The sequence below is a fragment of the Neovison vison genome, chromosome 6 (assembly GCF_020171115.1).
Source record: "Neovison vison isolate M4711 chromosome 6, ASM_NN_V1, whole genome shotgun sequence".
NCBI lineage: Eukaryota > Metazoa > Chordata > Mammalia > Carnivora > Mustelidae > Neogale > Neogale vison.
Genome location: NC_058096.1, coordinates 185381384 through 185402222, shown reverse-complemented (window position 1 = coordinate 185402222; position 20839 = coordinate 185381384). Strand labels below are relative to the sequence as shown.

Here is a 20839-nt window from a genome sequence, read left to right as displayed (position 1 = left end):
AGGCTCTTGGCCCAGTGACATGTTTGAAAAACTTGTTAGTTCTCTGGTGGTAAATATTCAGGAACTCTTAAGAAATAGAGTAACCTTTTGCCAACTTTAAGAAAACATGATTACTAAAAGTCAACTTTAGTTTCACCTGAAATTTGCATATATTTCCCCAACATGTGCTTTCAGAAAAACTCAGTTATTTTCTCGGGCTGATTTAATTAGTTCTGGGGAATTCTGCGGTCAGAATACATTAATCTTTAGTTTGCCATACGGTCCACTAGATGGCAACATACGACAGGTTTATTCAGCGGAAAACTTGGGCGCTAGGGACAGGCCTTACCCCCAGCACCATTCCTGGGGTTAGGGGCAACGTAACAAGGTCTCATCAGTCCTTAGAAGCAGAGTCTCATTTCTTGCTACCTTTTCCTTTTTCCTATACTGAACTAGAAGTTCTTGCTCAAGACTGTCGGGACCCAGGAATGTCTGGGCAAAGGGGAATATTCACCCCTCAATTAATGCTTGAAAGCCCTGTGTCCGGTGGCGAGGTGGGAAATGAAGCTTGCTGAGAGGAGAACATGCTGGCTCACAGTCAACCCACGAGGATCCGGAATCTATAAAATGTATTTAGCAGCCACTGACCCTCACAGATTCCACAGAACCTCAAGACGCTGCACTTTCTGGAGACTCACAAAACTACTGCACACCAGAGATATGCACAAAACTCACACAGCTCAGACGCAGAGAGGGCAGCCAAGACAAGGGTCATGCCCAGGTGTGGGGTAGGCATGACACCGGAGTGACAGGGCTCTAACAGACTAAACTCCTGGAACTATGGACCAATGTTCCCTGGTGTCTACATGGAATAGAAAAATATCCTTCTGAATACAGTTCCCTGGCTTCAAGGTCACTAAGGAAGTATAGTTGTGGACTAGTTTGAGGGCAAACAAAGGAGCCTGTTTAGTTGGTGATGTGATAAATTAAAGCTACCCTAATGCATGGGCTTTCAGTTCTTTTCCAGTTGTTCATAAATGTGCTGGACATTAAAAAAAAAAAAAAAAAAAAAAGCAAATCCACAATAACCAGCGTGATCGCATTTTCTTGCTAGACCTGAAGCCTAATACAACTATGCTGAAGAGAGTGGTGAACAGTGAGATATTCGGTCAGCATCTAGCTAGGACAGTGCCTGGCCCCAGATGAATCCATCAGTCCACAGAGATTGCCTTGACATGATTAAGTATTAACCTACTATTTAATGCAGGTTTTTATACTGGTTTTGGTTTCGATTATAAAATGATTGGGGGAAAAAAAAAACACTAAACAGACCTTGAACTTTTTTTCTGGATAGATTTTCACATGAAAAATCTTTCCCTTTTACAAGAAAATCTATTGGCATTTATTTTAAGGCTGATTTTTCCCCCCTTTGGGAAGTTTAGCTGACCTCTCCACCAGAAATGCCCAGCAAGACATCCCTGCGTCACCCAAAGCACACAGGAGAGCAAAGAGAGAGCTCCTTCACTAACAGGATGGAGGTTTGTTGGGATCCAAAGGAAAGAAATGTACTTTGCCTTTCTTTCATTTTTAAAACAGCATATTTCTAAGTTTTACTATTTTTTAAAGTCACACTTCCATGTGTAACGTGTAGAACTTGAGCATTTGAATGTTTGCCTCAGGCAGCATTATATCAACTTAACGCAATGCAAGGATAACACCATTTAGCCTGGAAAAAGTTTCTGATGAACATGTGTTTTCTCTGCCTCTTTTTAAATGCCTCTGTCTCTATATTCTGATCTTTTAATTCTATTCCAGTGGAGGAGAAAATTGTACAAAATCATTTAGGGCCCCTCAGTTTCAATGTCCAAATTTGTTTTTTTTTTTTGTTTGTTTTGTTTTGTTTTAAAGAAGCCTAGTTTCCAGAGTCCAAGCAAGGGCTCTAGAATAAGATGAGAAAGCAGCACCGTCTGTGTGAGATGACAGTACGAGGGGCTTGTGCGCAGTGACTCCATTCCCACTGGTGTGCTAAACGTTCTACCTCCTTTACGGCATTGAACCCTGGCCACCCAGCTTTCTGAGAATCGCCTTTCTGGGGCAGCCGAGGAGAGAAGCTTCCCGCTAAAACAGATCACCCTCCATGATGGGTCTATTCTGATTAGCATGTTGTAATGTGAAGGTATGGGCATTTGAAGGAAATACATCAGCTCCTCTGTACTCTGGTTTCCTAAGTTCTTCACAGGAAGTTTGGATTCTGGGATCTCAAGGGTTTCTTGCAGCTGCTGGACAGTTTTAAGGCTCTCCAGTTTCAAAGTAATGAAACAACGGTGCTGGAACTTCTGATCGTACTTGGTGGCTGGCTTGGCCAGCGCGAGGAAGGACATTCTTCCGCGAGCCAAGTCTGATCCTGACAGTCCTTGAAAAATCATGCTGTGCCTAAACCTCAGGCCTGCCCTAGGACATCTTTAACAAGCAGAACTGGACCATAGCCACGAAATCAATTTTAACAGGGTAAACAGGCTGAGATTTTAAAATCATCTGTCTTGTAAACAGGTCAGTCCGGACTGGACTCACGGGTTCAAAGTTGAACCAGAAGCTGTAGTGTCTACGGTTACTGTTTCTTAAAGTAGCCAAACAGGTTGCTCGCGCCAGAGCTGTGGTGCTGGGCAGACCGCCCCACGCCCCCTCCTCCCCGTTACTCTGAAAGAGAGCTCTACCAACCGGAACATAAATGTTGGCCATGGACTTTGAGGAGAGACACAGTTTTACTCGTCTCACATATACAGGCTATTCTCCTATCTTTTAAAAGTCTTTTTATTCCATTCATGTTAGAAACAGAAACCTCCCGACAAAAACCCAACCCAGCCCTTGCTCTGCAGCCAAAGGTGTTTATCTGGGCGTGATCTTGCCCCCCAGGGTGACATATGGTGGTAGTATTTGGAGACATTTCCTGTCATCACACCTGAGGGGGATACCAGGGGCATCTAGTGGGTAGAAGGCACAGGAAAGCCCCACAACAACGAATTATCTAGTCCAAAAGGTCACCAGAGTCAACGCCAAGAAACCCTGACACAGACACGTAACAAACAGTCTCTGAGGATTTATGATTTATGTAATCCACAAAGATTCAGTGCACACCTCTTTCAGCTGATGGGGCTACACCAGTGGTCACTCTAGACAAAGTCCGTGTCCTCATGGAGTTCTAGAACTAGCCCCGCTGCTTTCTGAATTCCCCAGACTCCCAAAAGAAAAGCAATTCTGATCAGATCCCCTCTTCTTTGCCCAGAAGGGAGGAGATGGGAGAGAAAGCTGTGAGAGGGGCATACGTATCAATGACGACCCTTCCTAGAAGGACACATAGTCCGACTGGTGGCTAATCACAGAACCAAGGAATCAGGACCTGTTTGCACATCTCTGAATTCTATGCCGCCTTCTCCCAGCAGCAGCTACAGCTGAGGAACCCTCAGTGAGACAATAAATGCTCCCTGGGTGGATCAGATGAAGGAGCTGGAAGTGTCTGCCAGGAGTCTTTCCTCTGATTTAGTGATATCAATGTAATAACAGGATCCTTTTAAAGAGGGTTTGCTTATGCGGTCTCTAATCTTACAGCAACCCCGTCAAGTTGCTATCATCATCCCCACTTTACTAATCAGGAAACTGAGGTGCAGAGAGGCTTTTTAAGTAGAAAAATCTAGGTTCTTTCCCTGGTCTAACTCTGATGCCCATGATCTTCCTCTTAGATAAGGAGAAGTAAAAACCCAGCAGTCACTGTCATCATGGGAGGGTTACCCACGGCAAATCTTAGGGCAAATCCCTTTCTCATCCCTTTTTAGGTTATCTACTCTCTCCTTGGACCCACTGTGGCCTGTCATTCTTCCACCGCCATCCACCAGGCCACGCTGTTGGAAGGGGGCGGACGCAGAGATGGGAGATGCAGGGCTGACTTGGAGGCTACCAGAACCCCTGGCATTAATGACATCCCAAAACATCATATAAGGGACACAATTCAGTAAGAGCACACATATAGGTCATCATCTTCTGGGGCTAGGTATGAGAAGAAGATACCTTTAGCAAACAAAAGCTACAAATGAGCTACAGAAGGGTTAAGAGGATGGCCCTTGGAACCCATGGATTTGCATTCAAGCCCCAGTTCTGCCAACTCCCAGCTATGTGGCAAGCCTGACCCTCTCTGGCCCCCACTTCCCCTTTCTGAGAACATGATCTCTATGGCAGTCATTGCTTTGCTACTTAGATGACATGAGTGAATGCTCTACAAAGCATTTACCCAATATCTGGCATCTAATAAGCCATTGTTGCTAACATCACCATCGTCATCATCACCATCAGAGGCAGAAAAACAGGAAGAGATAAGACAGCAATAAGAATTAAGAGACTCTGAACACATTTTCTAATCTGTGGGGCAGCCAGTAAGAATACCAAGAAATCTTTGGGAGTTACACACAGAGCTGAGAAACTCCTAGATTCCTTCCTCAGAAAAGAAAGCCCATTAGGTGCCAGTATCTCAGGGCTCAAGGCTGGGGCCACCCTGACGGCTATTTCCACTTGGACTTGGCTAATCCAGAAGTTGTGATGGTTACGGCAGAAGTGGGAGGGGATCCTTCCAGGTCTGCCAAGTGGATGATGGGTGCACAGATAAGAGGGGATGACCCACACCCCCCACCCAGCTTTACATTATGTCTGTGCATCTTCAAATACATAACAAAATAACAGGAAATGCATCTCAAGGCTCTTTATGTAAAATTGGTTAAAATTTCATTTGGGGAGTTAGGAGAAAGCAGACAGTCTCATAAGTTTGGACCAACTGTTCTACTTAAATGGTTTCTAGGCACCTAAGCAGCACTTATACGCAAAAATTAATGTGTTACTTACAAATTGTCTTTATCTGTTCATTAAAGCAGGTCCCCGAGATTCTCACAACACAGAACACTTTCAGCTCAGTTTAAGTCTGCAGTGCTTCAAAGCATTTTATCCTCTCTCTTATTCTGGAAATATGTACCGAGACTCCAATAATTGAAAAAAAAAGAAAGAAACAACCCTGTGTATCCTGTGTTCCGTGCATGCACCATCTCACTCCATCCTCATTCAAACACCATGAGGTAAATACCAGTTGGCGTTTCCATTCTGCAGATAAGCAAACGCAGTCTGAGGGTGGTGACCCGCCAAAGACACAGAGCTGGCTAGAGGCAGACCTGGGGCTTGAACCACGGGTGGCGGGAAACCTTGCTCACAGTCACCAGCCTAGACGGATCACTTATTCCATGACCCCTCCTCTGCTTGGTGCCATGAATTCAGCTCTGCACCAAGCAGTCTCAACTCCTCTGCAGCTTGCAATCCTTGTATCTCCCTGCAATACAAATGGGCCTTCTCCCCTCAACCCCACAGGTGCCCTTAAAGATATGGCTGCTACGGGGTGCCTGGGTGGCTCAGTGGGTTAAGCCTCTGCCTTCGGCTCAGGTCATTATCTCAGGGTCCTGGGATCGAGTCCCACATCGAGCTCTCTGCTCAGCAGGGAGCCTGCTCCCCTCTCTCTCTGCCTGCCTCTCTGTCTACTTGTGATCTTTCTCTGTCAAATAAATAAATAAAATCTTTAAAAAAAAGAAAAAGAAGATATGTCTGCTACAGGTGAGCAAGGCTCATGAATAATTCGTGGAGACAGAAACCCTGGTAAATACCCAAGGAAGTGATCATCACCGTTGCCTGGCTAGCTCTTGGCAGGCCGCGGCACCACTTACCAGTGACCTGGACACCTGGAAATGCTTCTTACACAGAGAAGAAGCTGGAAAGGTTTCTCCCCAAATCCTGCCTGCATCCTTGCCAAAGTGTGCTCGGTCAACAGGTAGCATCATCTGGTGTGAGAGCTACAGCATCTCCAGGCCCATGAGACACCTGCTGAATCCTATGTGATTTGTGTATATACATCTAAATCAAGTCACCAGAAGAAATGCTAACAACCTGGCAAGTAAAAGCTAATGAACTATAGATAGCATCATCAAAAACACATAAAAATCACTTTTCTCACAGACGCATTTCTTGTCATCGCCCAAAGAGACAATCAAGATGAGGCCATCATTAAATGTGAAGGACAATCCTACCCAGGTTCTTAAATATGGAAAGGGTCTCTTCTTTGCAAATTGTGAAGCAGGGAGTCCTTGGCTTAACTGTTTCCCAAGCAGTGGGAACTTGGTTTCTTCGTCTGTGAAATTCAGTGGTGGGCCCAGATTACCCATCAAGTCCCACGCAGCTTCCTTATTTCAGAATGTGGAACATGGGAGAACTGTGTTGCGTGCACTGTTCATAGTCACAGGGAAGTGGTGTTTGGCAGGGTGAGGGACACCAGTGCTTGGGGTCACGCAGTCCTTAGCTCCAATCCTGTTTCCACTCTGTTAGCGGTGTAACCTTGGTCAAGTGGCTGCTCCCAGTCTCCTCAATTTTCTCACATGTAAAACGTGGCTGGTATGTCCTACTTCAGTATTGTGAGGACTCGTGGGGAATTGTGTATAACACCCAGGGTCATACCTAGCAGGGACAGCGCATGCCCCGTGCATGTGCGCGCGCGCGCACACACACACACACACACACACACACACACACACACACAACGGATGTTGTTGGAAGAAATGAATACGGACAACGTTCCACCTCACGTGAGCGACACCTGCATCTGAGCCAGGAGTACGGCCTTCATCTGAGAGGGAAACTTTAAAGCCAGAGGGATGTGTCTCCTGAAAGCCCGTCTAGGTGAATGTGCTCACATCGGACTCAGCTGTCAGAGGGAAAATCTGTAGAGGCTCAGCTCTGTGATGGAGAGCATCCCTCGGAGATCACGCGCTCCATTACAGCTGATTGCATTTTAATTACTTTTAGATAGATCTGTGGCTTGTGGCCATCGCCGCTTCCTGTTTGAGAGTCACACGCAAAAAAAATGGTCCCGGCCCTATTATTAACATTTAATAAGGGATCTACTGAAACACACTTCATAATCTAAATGCTTTATTTTTTGCATGTTTAACTCATTTTCACTTTTCCAGGCTTCCTTATATTTTCATTCCCAGCCGATAAGCTCCTTGACACGAGCCACTGGGACTCTTTCCCTTTTGCCAGATAATTAATCCCTTGGTACACAGAGGCTGGGTACAAGAGAGGTGACAGCAAACTGAGGCCAGGTTCTGGACTGTCACCCTGCCAGACCACTAAGGTCCTGCCAGCTGTCTTAGGTTTGGAAATAAGGAAATGGCATCTGTAATATTAAAGGAAAGAAAATAGATTTTTTGAGCAGCTAGTACCAGGGGAGGACTGGTAACTTTTCTGAGGGTGTTTAAGGCCTCCAGGCCCAACGGCAGGAAGCCAGCACGGCCGCACAGGAGGAGAGGCTGTGGGCCCCCGAGGCAGAGCCTTTCCCTGACCTATGTGAACACCATTCCCCACTTCCAGAAGGTAAAATCCTGGGCTATAAGAAAGTCTGTGGGTTCAGAAAGGCAAGAATGGGGGCAAGAGATGCAGATACCAGCCGGTGTTTCCCTGTCAACTTCTACGTCCTTCTACGTGGTCCTCTATCTCACCTGGTCCCAATAGGCCACTCTGTGAACGAGGACGGTTTTGGGATCCTATCAAGCCTGGCCTGGCACCCCATATCAGATTTACTATTATGGAGCACCCCACGGCGATGTGTGCGAAAGCATCACACCGTGAAAAGGGTCTCCCTCTGGAACGTGGTACCTCCCAGAACACTCCACTGATGCCGTGGAAACGTGTGATAGGAGAGACATCCCTCCTGGGAGGCCCAGGACCACGCTGTTGTCGTGTCTGCATTCTTGGCAGCGAGAGCAGCGATGGACAAGTTAACAGGCTCCACTGACCTGATCGATAAAGAGAGCAGTAGTTCTCCAGGGGTGATGCGTAAGACGCTTGCTCCAAACGTGCAGTCCACCCCCGAGGTCTGAGAGAGCGGGTCCTGGGCAAGGCTGGGAGCTGGCACTTGAAGAGGCCCAGCCGGGTGGTTCAGATGTGGGTGGTGAGGGATGACCATGAGGAACACTGGTTGGGTAGAGGCGAACCCTGAGGGGGGGTTGGTGGGGGACATATGTGACTGGCCTACCTTTGTGACTAAAGACACAAGAACACAAATACTCTCTAAGCACCTTCTGTGTGTACTATGAAGTCTACTCCGGGGAGTCAGGCATGAGGCAGTCCGAGTCTCATGGTCAAGAGGGAGGGACAGGGGACCCACCAATGATCCTTAATACAAATATGGCCTGTAAAAATGTGCGGCAGGAGTGCAGACGAGATGGGCTCAATCCTGCTTGGGCGAAAGGCTGTTTAAGGGCAATTACAGAGTTAGTATCTTTGCAAGGCCTTGAAGGACGCCCGACAGCTTTTCAGGTAGACAAAGGGCAGAAGGGCATCCCAAGCACAAGGGGCATCAGGAGACAAATCTCAGAAGCTGGCAAGTCCATGGCTTATGCAGGAAAAGGGCCACATGTCCACTGTTAGCAGAGACTGGACACACTGAGTGGTATTTTAGAGTTGGGGACATATAGAGGATGAGGCTTAGAAAAAAAAAGTGACTTTCAAGTTAAAAATAGCAATATAGAAGTTTGTAGCATGATCTGAAGGCTGTGGGTTTTAGGTTTTGTTTTTGTTTCTAAGCTGCGGAGTACTCTTTTCAAATTAGAGCGGCCCATTTCTAAAACAAACACCACAACAAAACCGGATCAGAGCCTCTGGTAAAAGTAGGGGTGGAGATCCAGAACCCTACCTGCCGGGAGCGCATAAGCCCACAAGAGAGGCGTGCTTGCTTAGGTGGTGGGAGACAGAGTCACAATCCACAGCTGTGGCAAAGGAGGAAGGCGGGGAGTTTTGGAATGACAGGACCAGGAGGAGGTTAGAAGGCAGAAGGCTAAGCCCTGGCAGCTGGTGGGGGAAGAGGGGGTAGGGTAGGGAGTGTGGGGGGGGAGGGCAGGGATGCCGGGAGGAGGGAAGAGCTTAGGAGCAGGCAGAACCAGTTTACCTGGGGCCAGAGAGCGCGGGTGCCTGGGAGCAGGCACAGGGAGAGGAGGGGATGGCTTAGGCTTGGAGCAGGTTTTCCAACAGGGGATCAAACCTCTGAAGCACAGAGCCAGGCGGGGTAGTGGACTCAAGAGAGAAGAGGATTTGGTCAAAGGAAATTCCAACTCCGAAAAATGTGTTGGATGGTGGCACTGCCAGCCGGTACGTGGCAGACAGGGTGTCCAGAGCTCAGGAGAGCGGTCAGGCTAAGGATGCAGGTTTACAAATGATACTCGGAGTAAGATGAACCACCATGGGAGAAGGGGAAGTCACTAGGAGTAGAATTCCACAGCCCCGAACCCTTCAGTGTGGGGTGACTTTGTGCCAGGGCCTGGTCCAGGAGGAGAGGGCAGAATGATGCAGCAAGAACCCTGTGAAGTGGACGTTCCAGTGAGAGAAGGCGGACAGACACAGAATCCCATATGGAGAAAAGAAGTGGGGTCAGGGGCACGGGGAGTGTGTGTCAGGACGTGCGTGCCGTTTCTGTCTCAGTGGTTAGGGCAGGCCTTGTGAGAAGATGACATCTGGGCAGAGACCAGAAGGGGAAGAAAGTGCAGTCCTAGCAGATGGTCGAAGGAACAGCATTCCAGGCAGGAGGGACTGTTGGTGGTCAAGGCCCATGCTTGGGATGACAGAGAAAGAGCTAGAAGGGTAGAAGGGAGAGGGAAGGAGGGGACAGGGATTGGGGGGAGCAAGGCACATGGGGCGGGGACAGGAAATGCTGCAGAGTCTCACAGGCAGTTGTAAGTACTTTGGCTTCTGCTCTGAGTGAAAAGGAGATCAGAGAAGTGACAGGCCTTAACTTGGGTATTACTTCAGCTGCTGTGATGGAAAGGGACCGTAGGTGGCAAGGGGAGAAGCAGGGAGAACACACTCCCACAGTGGTCCAGGTGGGAGAGGCTGTGCGGCTCAGGTCCAGGATGCAGGCAGTGAGATTGCGCTGGATTCTGGACACACTTGCATGGTAGAATCAACAGCCTCTGTGCAGAGTGGGTGCCGGAGAGGGAGAAGGAATGGGGAAAAGGAGGAAGGGGAGAGTCACAGAGGTCACCACGATCTGGAGGCTGAGCAACCAGAAGGAAGGAGTGACTGTGAACTGCTATGATCTGAGATGGGACAGATGGAAGAAGGCAAATTTGGAAGAGAAGCTGAAGAGGTGGTTTGACATGTGTTGAGTTTGGATGTGTATTAGACATCCATATGGACACAGAGAGGAGGAGACGCATGCACAAGTATAAAATTGTGGGAAATCACCAGCGCACCAAGGGAACTGAACGTCTTGTAACTGAATGCTGTCGCTGGTGTGGCTGGGGACCAGAGGCCTAAGGACTGAGTGCTGTGGATAAAACTGAGGAAAGGGGGTCACCACTCAGAGACGCGCAACCAAGAGCAGCTTCCAAGACCAAGACAGGATCAGGTTTTCGATATCTTCATTCTATATCCCCAATCAAAATCATACCCCAAATGCTTGCATTCTAAGCCATACAGTCCAAATAACACACACACACACACACACACACACACACACACGGGTTTACTGGAATTTGCTATCGAAAATGCAAGTAACTCTACTTAAGGGGCTCTCCGTTTCATCCAGCAGGGGAAATGAGTTCAGGTTGCTGGCTTCCTAACACTAAGTTCAGACAAGCTGCTCCAGGGACTGTTGGGGGTGGGGGTAATGTGCGAGCTTCAGGTAACAATGTTACTTATCAATATTAATTAAGCACTTATTCTATGCTGGGCACCCATGTTGGTGTTTTATATTTAACCATTAATCCTCAGAACCACCCCTGGGAGAGAGAACCTATGAATATCCTCATTTTACAGACAATGAAGCTGAGGCTTAGTGGGGGTAGATCACTTGTCTCTGGTCATAAAGTAGACTGAAAGGGAGGACAGGACAGACGTAGGTGCCAAAGGAGAGTTTTAGGGATGAGAAGGCCTCTGGATGCTGTGAAACTCAAAACTGATGCCCTTGGTGGCAGACACCAGCTACGCTGGGGGGGAAGACTTCCTTGGAGGGCTCTCCTGAGAGCCTTATTACTCTCTCTAGAATCTTGTTTCCCTAGGGGGGAAAAGTTATAAACAGAACTTCTAGAACACAATGTGTTCATAACCCCGAGGGAACTGGGCCAGCTGACATAAATGTAATGGACTCCCAGAGAAGTGGAAACAGCGTTCAGTAAAAGCTATGGGATGATTGATCAGGCAAAATGAATTCAAATGAGCAATGCTAGAAGTAATTATAATTTCTAGATCAATCTAATTATTTCTATTCCAAATGTGGACAATGTGGCAATAACATTTGGTTGGATTGCTGGCTTTCAGAGAACAAAAATACCCAAATGCATACGAGGAAAGCTGGAGTTTGTGTCTTCATTGAAGTTACTGTATTCTTATCCTGAAAGATACCAGATATTCTTAAAAACTTGTGTGTTGTTATACGGCATTAAAATCTTGGACCATTCTTAAAATGATGTGCCTTTAGGTAGACTAATTTTTGAGCCTTTAAAAAGAAACTCTCTTGATACTTGTTTTCACCAGGCAACAATCTCCACAGGTTAGAACATTAGACTAGAGGCCCGAGGTTTAACGTCTTGAAAACAGATACTAGGTAGCAACAATAGTTACAGCACACCTTTGAAAACAAAGACACATGATTTCATTCTGCTCATGTTAGCCAAAACCACTCCTACTATGACAGTAAAACGCTTTCTTAGCATCCCATAATGAAAGTGAAAATGTTTCAGACAAGGAGACTCTTTGTATCTACCCCACCCCCAACTTCTTCGGTCCCGGAAGAGACCGCTGCTCCAAGTGTCAGTTCTTATAGATTCTTATAGATGGGTGCTAATTCCAACAAGAAGAAAGGAATGAACTTATCTTCCTTAAAAGGATGATTATCACTTTAAAAAAATCTTTTAAGGACCAGATTTGGGTCTATTAAGTAAATTTCATAGAAAACAGTCATATACCTTTCTTCCAAACTTTTAACCACAGCTGCAGTGTCATCAAAATTTCCATAAGCTTTTGGGACAACCTTGAGGTGTCCTCTTTGTGGACCCACAGGGTAATGGAGACTAAGAAGGGCTTTGCATTCATGCATTTATTCATTTATCAAAATTTTCTTGTGCTCCTACTATGTGCCAGGCACGGTTCTAGGTGCTGGGATATAGCAAGTGTCAAAAACTAAGGCCCTGATCATTGAGTTTCAACCAAGGGGAAAGTAATGAGGAACTTTCTGAAAAGTCCAGAGACAGGACAGTCCTGTCCCTGAGACAGACTGAAAATAAACAGATTCATACATAATACTATGTGGCAGCATTAAGCATAACAGGAAAACAAGACAGAGCAGGGGAATACAGCATGACTGCAAGATGGGGGTGTGCTAATTTAGATACAGCCGTCAGGGAGGCGTTTCTGAGGAGATGGCACCTGAGCTGTCCCCTGAGAAAGCTATAATCGTCCCCACTTTATTGACAAAGTGAGGTATCGCTCACCAGTGAATTCCCAGAGTCTAGAAGGCATGTGGCTGCACAGTAAATTGTCAAGAAAACACCCGCCCAGTGTTTGAGAAAGAATGCCAAGAGGTGTCCGTGGCAGTTTCGGGGGCGGGGGGGGGCGCGGAGTGGAGGCCCCCGCCGGGCCGTAATCCAGCCGCCCCCGCACACTTCCCAGGGGGCCGGCCCACTTCCCCGCGCGCTGTCACAGCGGAGGTCGGAGGAGCCCCGGGGGCCGCCAGGACAGCAGCGCTCTCCCCGCTCTCCGGCGAGGACCTGGCGACCCCCGGCCGGCCCATCTCCCAGCGTCCGGCCAGGACGGCCGCCCGCGGGCACGCTTCCTCTGAGGGAAATAACGGGGGAAAGTGCTGCCGAAACTTTCGGGGCTGCGCCTGTGCCCTACCGGCCCGAGGCGAGGCCGCCAAACGCTCGCTCGCCCCGGCCCGGCTCGGCCCCGGGCTCCCGAGCCGGCTCCGCGCGAGTCCTGGGCGCGCGGGCGGCCGCGGCGCGGGGCCGGGGCTCGGGCCCCGGGCGGCGCCGAGACAAAGCGGCGGCGCTGGCCGGGCGGGCGCACGGCGGCGGCGGCGGGGTCGGGGCCGGACGCGGCGGGCCCCGCGCCCCCTCACCTGTCGAGCCAGAAGGTCCAGGGCGAGTGCAGCGGGACCTCTCCCGGCTCGGGCCGCAGCGCCGACAGCTGCTGCAGGCCGAGCGGCGGCGCGGCGTTGGCGGCGTTGGCGGCGGCGGCGCGGGGCCCCGGCGGCTCCCGGGCCCGGGTGGGGGGCACGGCGGCCGGGGGCATCGCCATTTTCTCCGCCCCGCCTGCGAGGCCGGCGGACGCGCGGACCGCGGGGCGAGCGGCGGCTGAGTCACCCCGGCCCCCGCCCGCCCCGGCGCGGCCGCCCCGCCCCGCCCCGCGCGCGCCCCGCCCCGCCCCGGGCCCGCCGCCCGCCTGGCCTGGGAGCCGCGCCGCCAGACCCAAGCCGGCCGACCCGCTGCGGGCGGCGGGGCCCGGCTGGCACGGACCCGGACCCGGACCCGGACCCGGACCCGGCGGGCGGCGGACCGACGGCTGGCCGGCCGGCCCGGGGGAGGGCAGAGCTGCAGCCGGGCACGGATGAGCGGGCTCCGGGGGGTAGGGAACACACGGCCGGCCGGAGAGAGGGGGCTGGTTCTGCAGCCAGCCCGGAGGCCGGGGGCGGGGGGTGGTGGGGATGGACGGGCGGGTTTCGGAAAGATGGAGGGATGGACGGATGGACCAGCGGACGGCGTTTCAGACGCACATGGTGGGAGGGGAGGACGGGTGCGTGGAAATACCAGCGGTCTGAAGGACGGGTGGGGAAGCCGGCAGATGGCTGGAGGAGGACGCAGGGATGGAAGGGCAGATGGAAGCACAGTTGGATGTGACGGAGAGATGGCAAGGGGAACCGCTGGCCAAATGGATGAAGAGACTGGAATGCCCAAGAGTGCCCGAAGGGAGGGCCAGACAGACACAAGCCAGGAGCCACTGACTTGGGCATGAGGTTGTGATAGGTCAGTTTTGCGTTCCTCAGGGTGAGCACATCTCCTATCTCAGCTAGTTTTAAGGGAACACAGCTCCCATCCCACCCTTTTCAGGGCCGCCAAGCGTCTATAGTAAGGGACTAAGTCTGGCCCAGAGTGTGGCCAAGCTCAGAGGAAGGTTCCCAAAGTCAGCCTAAGTCCCCAGACTTGCCCCAAAGCACCTGCAAGGAAACAGGAAACCGGGCACTCTTGAATACAGAACCCTCTGCTCTCTGAACTTCTGAAGACAGAGGAAATCCCTGTGGCTGTAAGATTCCTGGGTCCAAAGAAAGAGGAATCCTATTGGCACAGCTCCTTGGGGGCTGTGAACACATGTCATAACTGGCATGGGCATGGACGCCCTCTTGAAGCTCGAATTTTGGTTAGCCCCTTCCTTCCTGTAGCAGCTGTGGATGGAGAGTTCCATCGTCTCAGATTTTCTACCTGGCCTAGCAAGCTCTTAGCTTGAACATTCACTGGGATGGACTAGAACAGGAGCTGTAGACCAGATAGGTTCAAGGATTGCAAATGCCTCTTGTGAATCCCAAGGTAGGTGCCTTGCCTAAAAGGTATTCAAGTTCAGATAAAATGACAAGCTAAATGAGACCAATGCTTTGTGATCTCTGCTTCAAACATACTTTATATACAACATATGATGCTGAAAGCATTGACATACTAATAAAATCCTGTGGCTCTGAGATCCCAGGCTCCTTTTGGTTAGATGCAGGGTTTTTTTGTTTGTGTGCTTGTTCCCTTTTATTTTTTTTTTCAAGAAAAAGCATATGTGGTATTGTTTAGGCTGTTCTGAGTGTATTAATTCATTTAATCCTAACAGCAATCCAGTGAGGAAGGGACTATTTTATGGGTGAAGAATGCAGAAGGTAAATTAATCCCAAAGTCACACTGCTAATAAGTGATATAACTGGGGTAGAACCCAGAGTCTAGGTTTTTAACTGCCAGGCTCTACTGCCTCACTAAGTGGAGAATGAACAGATTCACATAGTAAAAATAAGGCAGTGAATAGTAAGTCTCCCTCCTACCCAAGGCTACCAATCTTCCTGCCCAGAGGAAACCACTGTTAACAGTTTCCTTCCGGAAAAATGCAAGTAGGCACATGAAAGTGTGTATCTAGATACAGAAATTGTATACCTATCTATATCTTTTATAAGAGAAATAGAAGCATTTTATACCACTGCTGCACCTCCTTATGTACTTAACATTATGTATTTGAAGATCTTTTTTTTCCATATCAAAACATGTACCTTTACTTCAAGGGCTACAAAACAATCCATTGTAAAGAAATAATGTAAACTAATTCACTAGCCCTCAAGACTTATGTGGTTCAGCCACTTTCCTTTATAAATAATGCTATCATAAGCATTTTTATATTCAGTGTTTTTCTTCAGCTGCCCAAGTTTATTTCAGAATAAGTTAGGAGAAGTATTATTTTGGTCTGCATTAAAAGAATTTGACACATATTGCTAAGTTATGGTGCAAAGTGGGTGCATGAATTTCTATATAACTGATTTAGAAGTAATGGTTGATTCTGAAGTTATGTTTATTAAGTGATAGTTATCTTCATAAAATTCTGAGGTAGGAAGGGACTTTTTGCCTTCTAATTAGATAAAGACTTGTCAAATTGTCTAGCTTCTTCCTTCTGTCCTTCAACAATACTGTTGACAACAAAGGGTTAGCTTAAAAGTTTTATCTGCAGTTTCTAAAAGAGACTAAGTACCACATGATAAATTACTTCCAGAATTTACAACAAGGATCTGTCTGGCAATTTTTCCTTATTAAATAACAATTATGTACCTCCCTCTTTTTGCTTTGGCTTCCAGGATGCTCAGAATTACATCTGATGCCTAATCAGAACATTGGTAATAACCAATGAAGCAGCATTAGTATTTTTATATTAACTTACTCCAATATTTATTTTAATGACCTAACTGCACATATGCATCTTACACTGTGAACCCCGCAGATCCATTTTGGAAGGAGGTGATGTACAAAAGCATAAAATTTAAATGACCTTAAGATTAATAAAATAGGTCAGGCAACGTGGCTAGGATGAGAGGCAAGCAGAGAACAATGGGCCTAATTTTCATCCCCTTCCTGTTTGAAATGTGTAAGAGACTTAACTATTGTTATTGCTCTTCAGACGCCTCCTTAGAAGATAAAAAATTAGGAAAATTCCCCCTCCTCTTCCCCCACTTCACAACTGAACAGCAGGAATTAGAAATTCAGGGTAAAAAGGAAATGTGGAGATTATTGCAGTGAGCCCCCCATTTTACAAATGAGGAAACTGAGGCCCAGAGAGGTGGGGTGACTTACCCGAGGCCACAGCTCTGGGAAATGACAGAGGCAGGACTAGAATGCAAGTAGCTTGAGATCCAGGCCAACGTGCTCTCCCACTGGGTAATGCGCACCTCAGACGATTTGGGGTAGCAGGAGGGAGGAAGAGAAGGTGACCCCACAGCCCCTAGCAACGAAAACAACAAAAAGGACTTGAGGCATTCATAAATAATTAAGCAATTAGCTGCAGCAGCTACTCCCCTCCCCTCTAGTATCCAGTCACCAAGGCAACTTGGGCAGGGTGCCTGCTGGTTGCCTAGTAACAATGTGGTCTGCTCCCTTGACATGCTCCCTAGGCATCAGAGGATTTGAGAGCTGAGAAGAGCCTTAGATGGGGGTCCCTATTCCAACACCTTCATTTTCCATATGGGGAAAGAGAGGCTCAGAGAAGCCGAGTAACCTGCCCAAGGTCACACAGCTACTCAGAGGCACAACTAGACTGCATTTCCAGTTGCTTTCCATTGCACTAGGGCTGCCTTGGGGACGCTGCAGATGGAGGAGAGGAGATCTTTCCGCCGTTCCTAGAAGAATGGGAAAGTAAGAGCAAGCCAGCCGGCAAGCGAGACACAGAGACCTTGAGCTCTCATATGCAATTAGCAGGAGCTGGTAATCCCATCAGCCCAACTTCCATCGTCACCATGGCAACATGGGTGAGGCGGGTACTGGTTGCCTAGGAACCAGTGGTCCTCTCTCTACGCTCTCATCCAGCTCCCTGGGAGTCACAGGAATAGTAGAATATTGGAGCTAGAAGGGAAGGCAGGCATCCTAACTCTGTTTCTGCCTTTGACTAATGAGGAAGCTGAGATGTGGGGGCACTGTGCAAGGTCACACAGCCACACAGCTAGCTAGTGACAGGGACTCATTGTTGGCCGGCCAGCCTTTCTTGAATTCCCTCTATTTGCTGCTCCTGTCATAAAACTATGGGATGGAAAACTTCACTCAGGGAAGTCAAAACACAGGAGGGGAACGGCTAGTGGTTCCCTGGAGGCACCTCTACCACCCATCAAAATGGCGGCCATGTCGCATACGACGCCTGCACACAGAGCAGACGAGGGGCACTGTGCACGTAGTTCAAGGCACTGTTTCTCAAGCCAGCAAGCCCGGGTCAAAACCCAGCAGCTCTCCCCAGACCTAGTAAACCTCTTGTCCCTCTATGGCTCAGTCTCTACATCTAAGGCACAAGCATCTTGACATTCCCTGTCTCTTAAGTCATCGCTAGGAGTAAACGAGAAAACACCCATGTACCAAGTGTACAGTAAAGGTGCACTAAATATTGTACATTCATTTATTGTACATTCAGTAAATATTTGTTGCATGTCTGCTACGCAAATGTCACTGTTCTAGGCTCTTGAAATTCATTAGTGAGCAATACAGACAAAAGAAATCCCCGTCTCACTGAGCTTACTTTACAGTGGAATGAATATAGATGTGTGTGTGTGTATAAATGAATATATATAAACACAAACACTTAAATATATATGTATATACACATACATGCATTATATATATATTTAAATGTTTGTTGAATGGGCGGAGGAACTCATTGCCAATATGCTATGTTTACGTTACCAGGCTCCTTCTCTAAGACTGAGAAGTTTCCTGTTTACAGGGTGTGATGCTATAAATACGCAGGCCTGTCTTCTATGTGGGAACTCCCGGTTTCCTTTCTTTTAAAAGCGCTGAATAAAAAGGAAAGCAGTAGCCGCTAGATGGCAGACCTCAGTCTCTCAAGATTCAGGGGACAAGGAGGCCCAGGCCCTGCTGAAGCTTCCAGCAGAGGCCCCAGGAGGGGCCCAGAGGAGGCGGGCTGGGGGCGGGGCGGGGGCATGAGGAGGAGGCTTGAAACAGCTCTGGGGCACTGAGGGTGTCGCGGGAGGCTATGAGGTGGTTTAAGGGTTATTGCTTTAGTGAGACCGAAGCCTGCTTTAACCAAGATCCCGCCATGGGTAAGCTGTGTGACCTCGGTCATTTATTAACCTTGCTGAATGCCAGATTCCTCACTCCACAGGCTGCTGTGAGGCGAATAGGAGAAAACAGGTTTGTTATGCACCTCGTAGTAAGCTGCACACAGGAAAAGCTCGACCCATTTTCCTTGTCTAGAATCCAGAAGACCCCTGAGGGTCTGGCTCAGAGCCGCAAGGGCAAGGGCAAGGGGTAAACGAAATAGCATTTGTTGAGTATTTGCGATGAGGACACTGACGTCCTTGCAACCACTGCGCCTGGAAAATGGGACATCAAGTTTCTGCAGACGCACCCTCCACATCCACAGCTGCCTACCAGCCACGCGGCCCTGGTTCTGCTCTTCCTGCAGCGCCTGCACTGGTTTTCCTTCCCTATTCCCACCAAGAAGGTCCACTCCCAGTCCTCACCTCCTAAGTTCTGGCCAATCACGACGCGCTTCTGACCAGTCTCCCCGCTTCCCGCACTTGCCCCTCCAACCCGGGGCCAGACAGTAGTCTCAGCCGTTGTCTCCAATGCACCGATTCAATCGTGCCTAACGTGCTTCGCCAGCTTCCTATTGGCTCTCACCATCTCTTTCCGGTTGCAAACAGGGCTCAGGGTCTTCTAGAGGCTTCCTGCCTTTCCGGCCACATGGCTGCACTCACCCCATTCCTCACAGCTTCTCTGCAGCCTCAAGGCATCTACACAAGCTGTTTCCTCTGCTGAACGGACCCGGTCTCTGCTCTGCATGACTAGCTTCTTCTCCCACCCTGGCCTCCTGCACAGGGGCTGCCCCACCACCCAGCTCCAGAGCAGGTCCTCATCCCCACTGATGACCACCCGAACGTGCGTCATAGCTGCACGGATCTACTGCCCATCTCCCACCCCAGGACATCTGGTCCAAGAGGACCAGCCCCTGGTACCCAGCCTAGGTCTGGCCACGTGGATGGCACATCGCCAAGGTCTGTGAAGGAAAAGAACTGGGTATACAACAGCTGCTGGTTGAAAGAACAGTCAGTGAATCTGTTTCCCAATGTCTAGTCTTTCTCCTCTGCCAGTTTATCCTTTCTGAGGATGGTATATTACTCTTCCTAAAAAGCACCTTTTCCCCGCTGCTTCTTTGCTCAACCTGCAGGGCTGCCTCTCTCCCACAGGCTGAAGTCTGCAAATCCAGTCTAGCATTTGCCGTCTTCCTACTCCAGCCACCTTTCCGAATACATTTGCAAGTATACTTCCAAATATATTCCATTATATATACACATACCTAAATTTGCATATACTTGAAGATATATTAATATATTTCAAACATATGTATATGTATTAAATAGAGCAAGTATATGTATTTTGAGATATATATATATATATATATATATATATATATATCTGTATTTGGATGCATTCTCTTCTCCTTGCTGCATCTTCAGCTCTGCCAGGGCAGGAGATCTCGAAGGCAGGCCTGCGAGCTCCTCCCACCGCCCCCCTGTGCCTCCCCACTTCCTTGTGCAGCGTCTGGTACATGGGGGACTCGACTTGACTCAATGTATGATCCATGTACTCCCCTCTCAGTAAACCTACTGTATGCACTCTCATCTCCCCACTTTTTCCTGAGTCTTCTCTCTGCTCACCCAAATTCTCCATCCTTCAAGGGCCAGGGTAAGTTCTGTCACAGGAGCTCCGTGACCAAACAAAACTCCAGAAAGGGGCAAGATATCTAGGGTTCTGGAGGCATGGCTGAGCAGGAGCCCAAACCCCTTACCACGGCCTGCTTTGCCTTAGGAAGGAAGTCCCAAAGACTTCAGGAACATTGGTTCTGTGGCCCAAGAATTCAGGTTAAGGGATCTTTGTTGTGACTGCACAGTAGTTCACTGTCTGGAAGAACGACAATTCATCTAGCTGTGAAAATTAATACAGAAACCTCATGTAAAATGGAGTCAGGAGGCCAGAGAAAGTTCTCAGCATTACCACTGTGGCTAACTGCATACCGAACAGAAAGAGACGTACATTGCAAGCCAATACACCCACCTTCACCACTACCCCAGCAGGAGGAAGGCTTTCCTTCTCCTCCTCCAGCAACAGCCCAGCCCCTGAGATGCAGTCACAACTCAGCCAATGGAAAGTCTTTATACTCTGAGCTCCCAGTTGACTCTAGTGGATTTTTGGTTTTAACAGCCTTCCAGCTTCCCCCTTTCTTCCAGAGGAGAGCGCTCCTCTCCTTTGTTCTCTGGACTTGCCAGTGGTTTGGCCGCAATTGGCTTCTACTGGATTCCAGTTCTCTGTTACTCCTGAATAAGTAACTGGAGGTTTTATATCTAAGGTTAACATAACCCACTCCTATGGCTGGCATGCAGACTGTTACCAAGGTTTGTTCCCATTGCGTGCAACACTGCAGCAAGTGTAATTCTCTGCAAATCACTGGCTCCCTATCACAGACTAGTTATCCAAGCTCCCCTGGCCTCTCAATCAAC

At 48.8% G+C, this 20839-nt stretch overlaps 1 protein-coding gene across 2 annotated transcripts in view; it reads right to left on the bottom strand.

Moving 5' to 3' along the window:
* EIF4E3 (eukaryotic translation initiation factor 4E family member 3) overlaps positions 1 to 16575 on the bottom strand; it is a 41721-nt gene extending 25146 nt beyond the window's left edge. The window contains exon 1 of one of the 2 annotated variants that reach the window (XM_044253158.1): positions 16413 to 16575. Coding sequence is in view for 1 of the 2 variants with exons in the window: in XM_044253157.1 (XP_044109092.1) it covers positions 13169 to 13347 (179 nt within the window). In the remaining variant the exon portion in view is untranslated. Of the gene's footprint in view, positions 1 to 13168; positions 13354 to 16412 lie in introns of those variants that run through there. The other variant, XM_044253157.1, reaches the window with a different exon arrangement.
* Positions 16576 to 20839: the final 4264 nt, after the last annotated feature.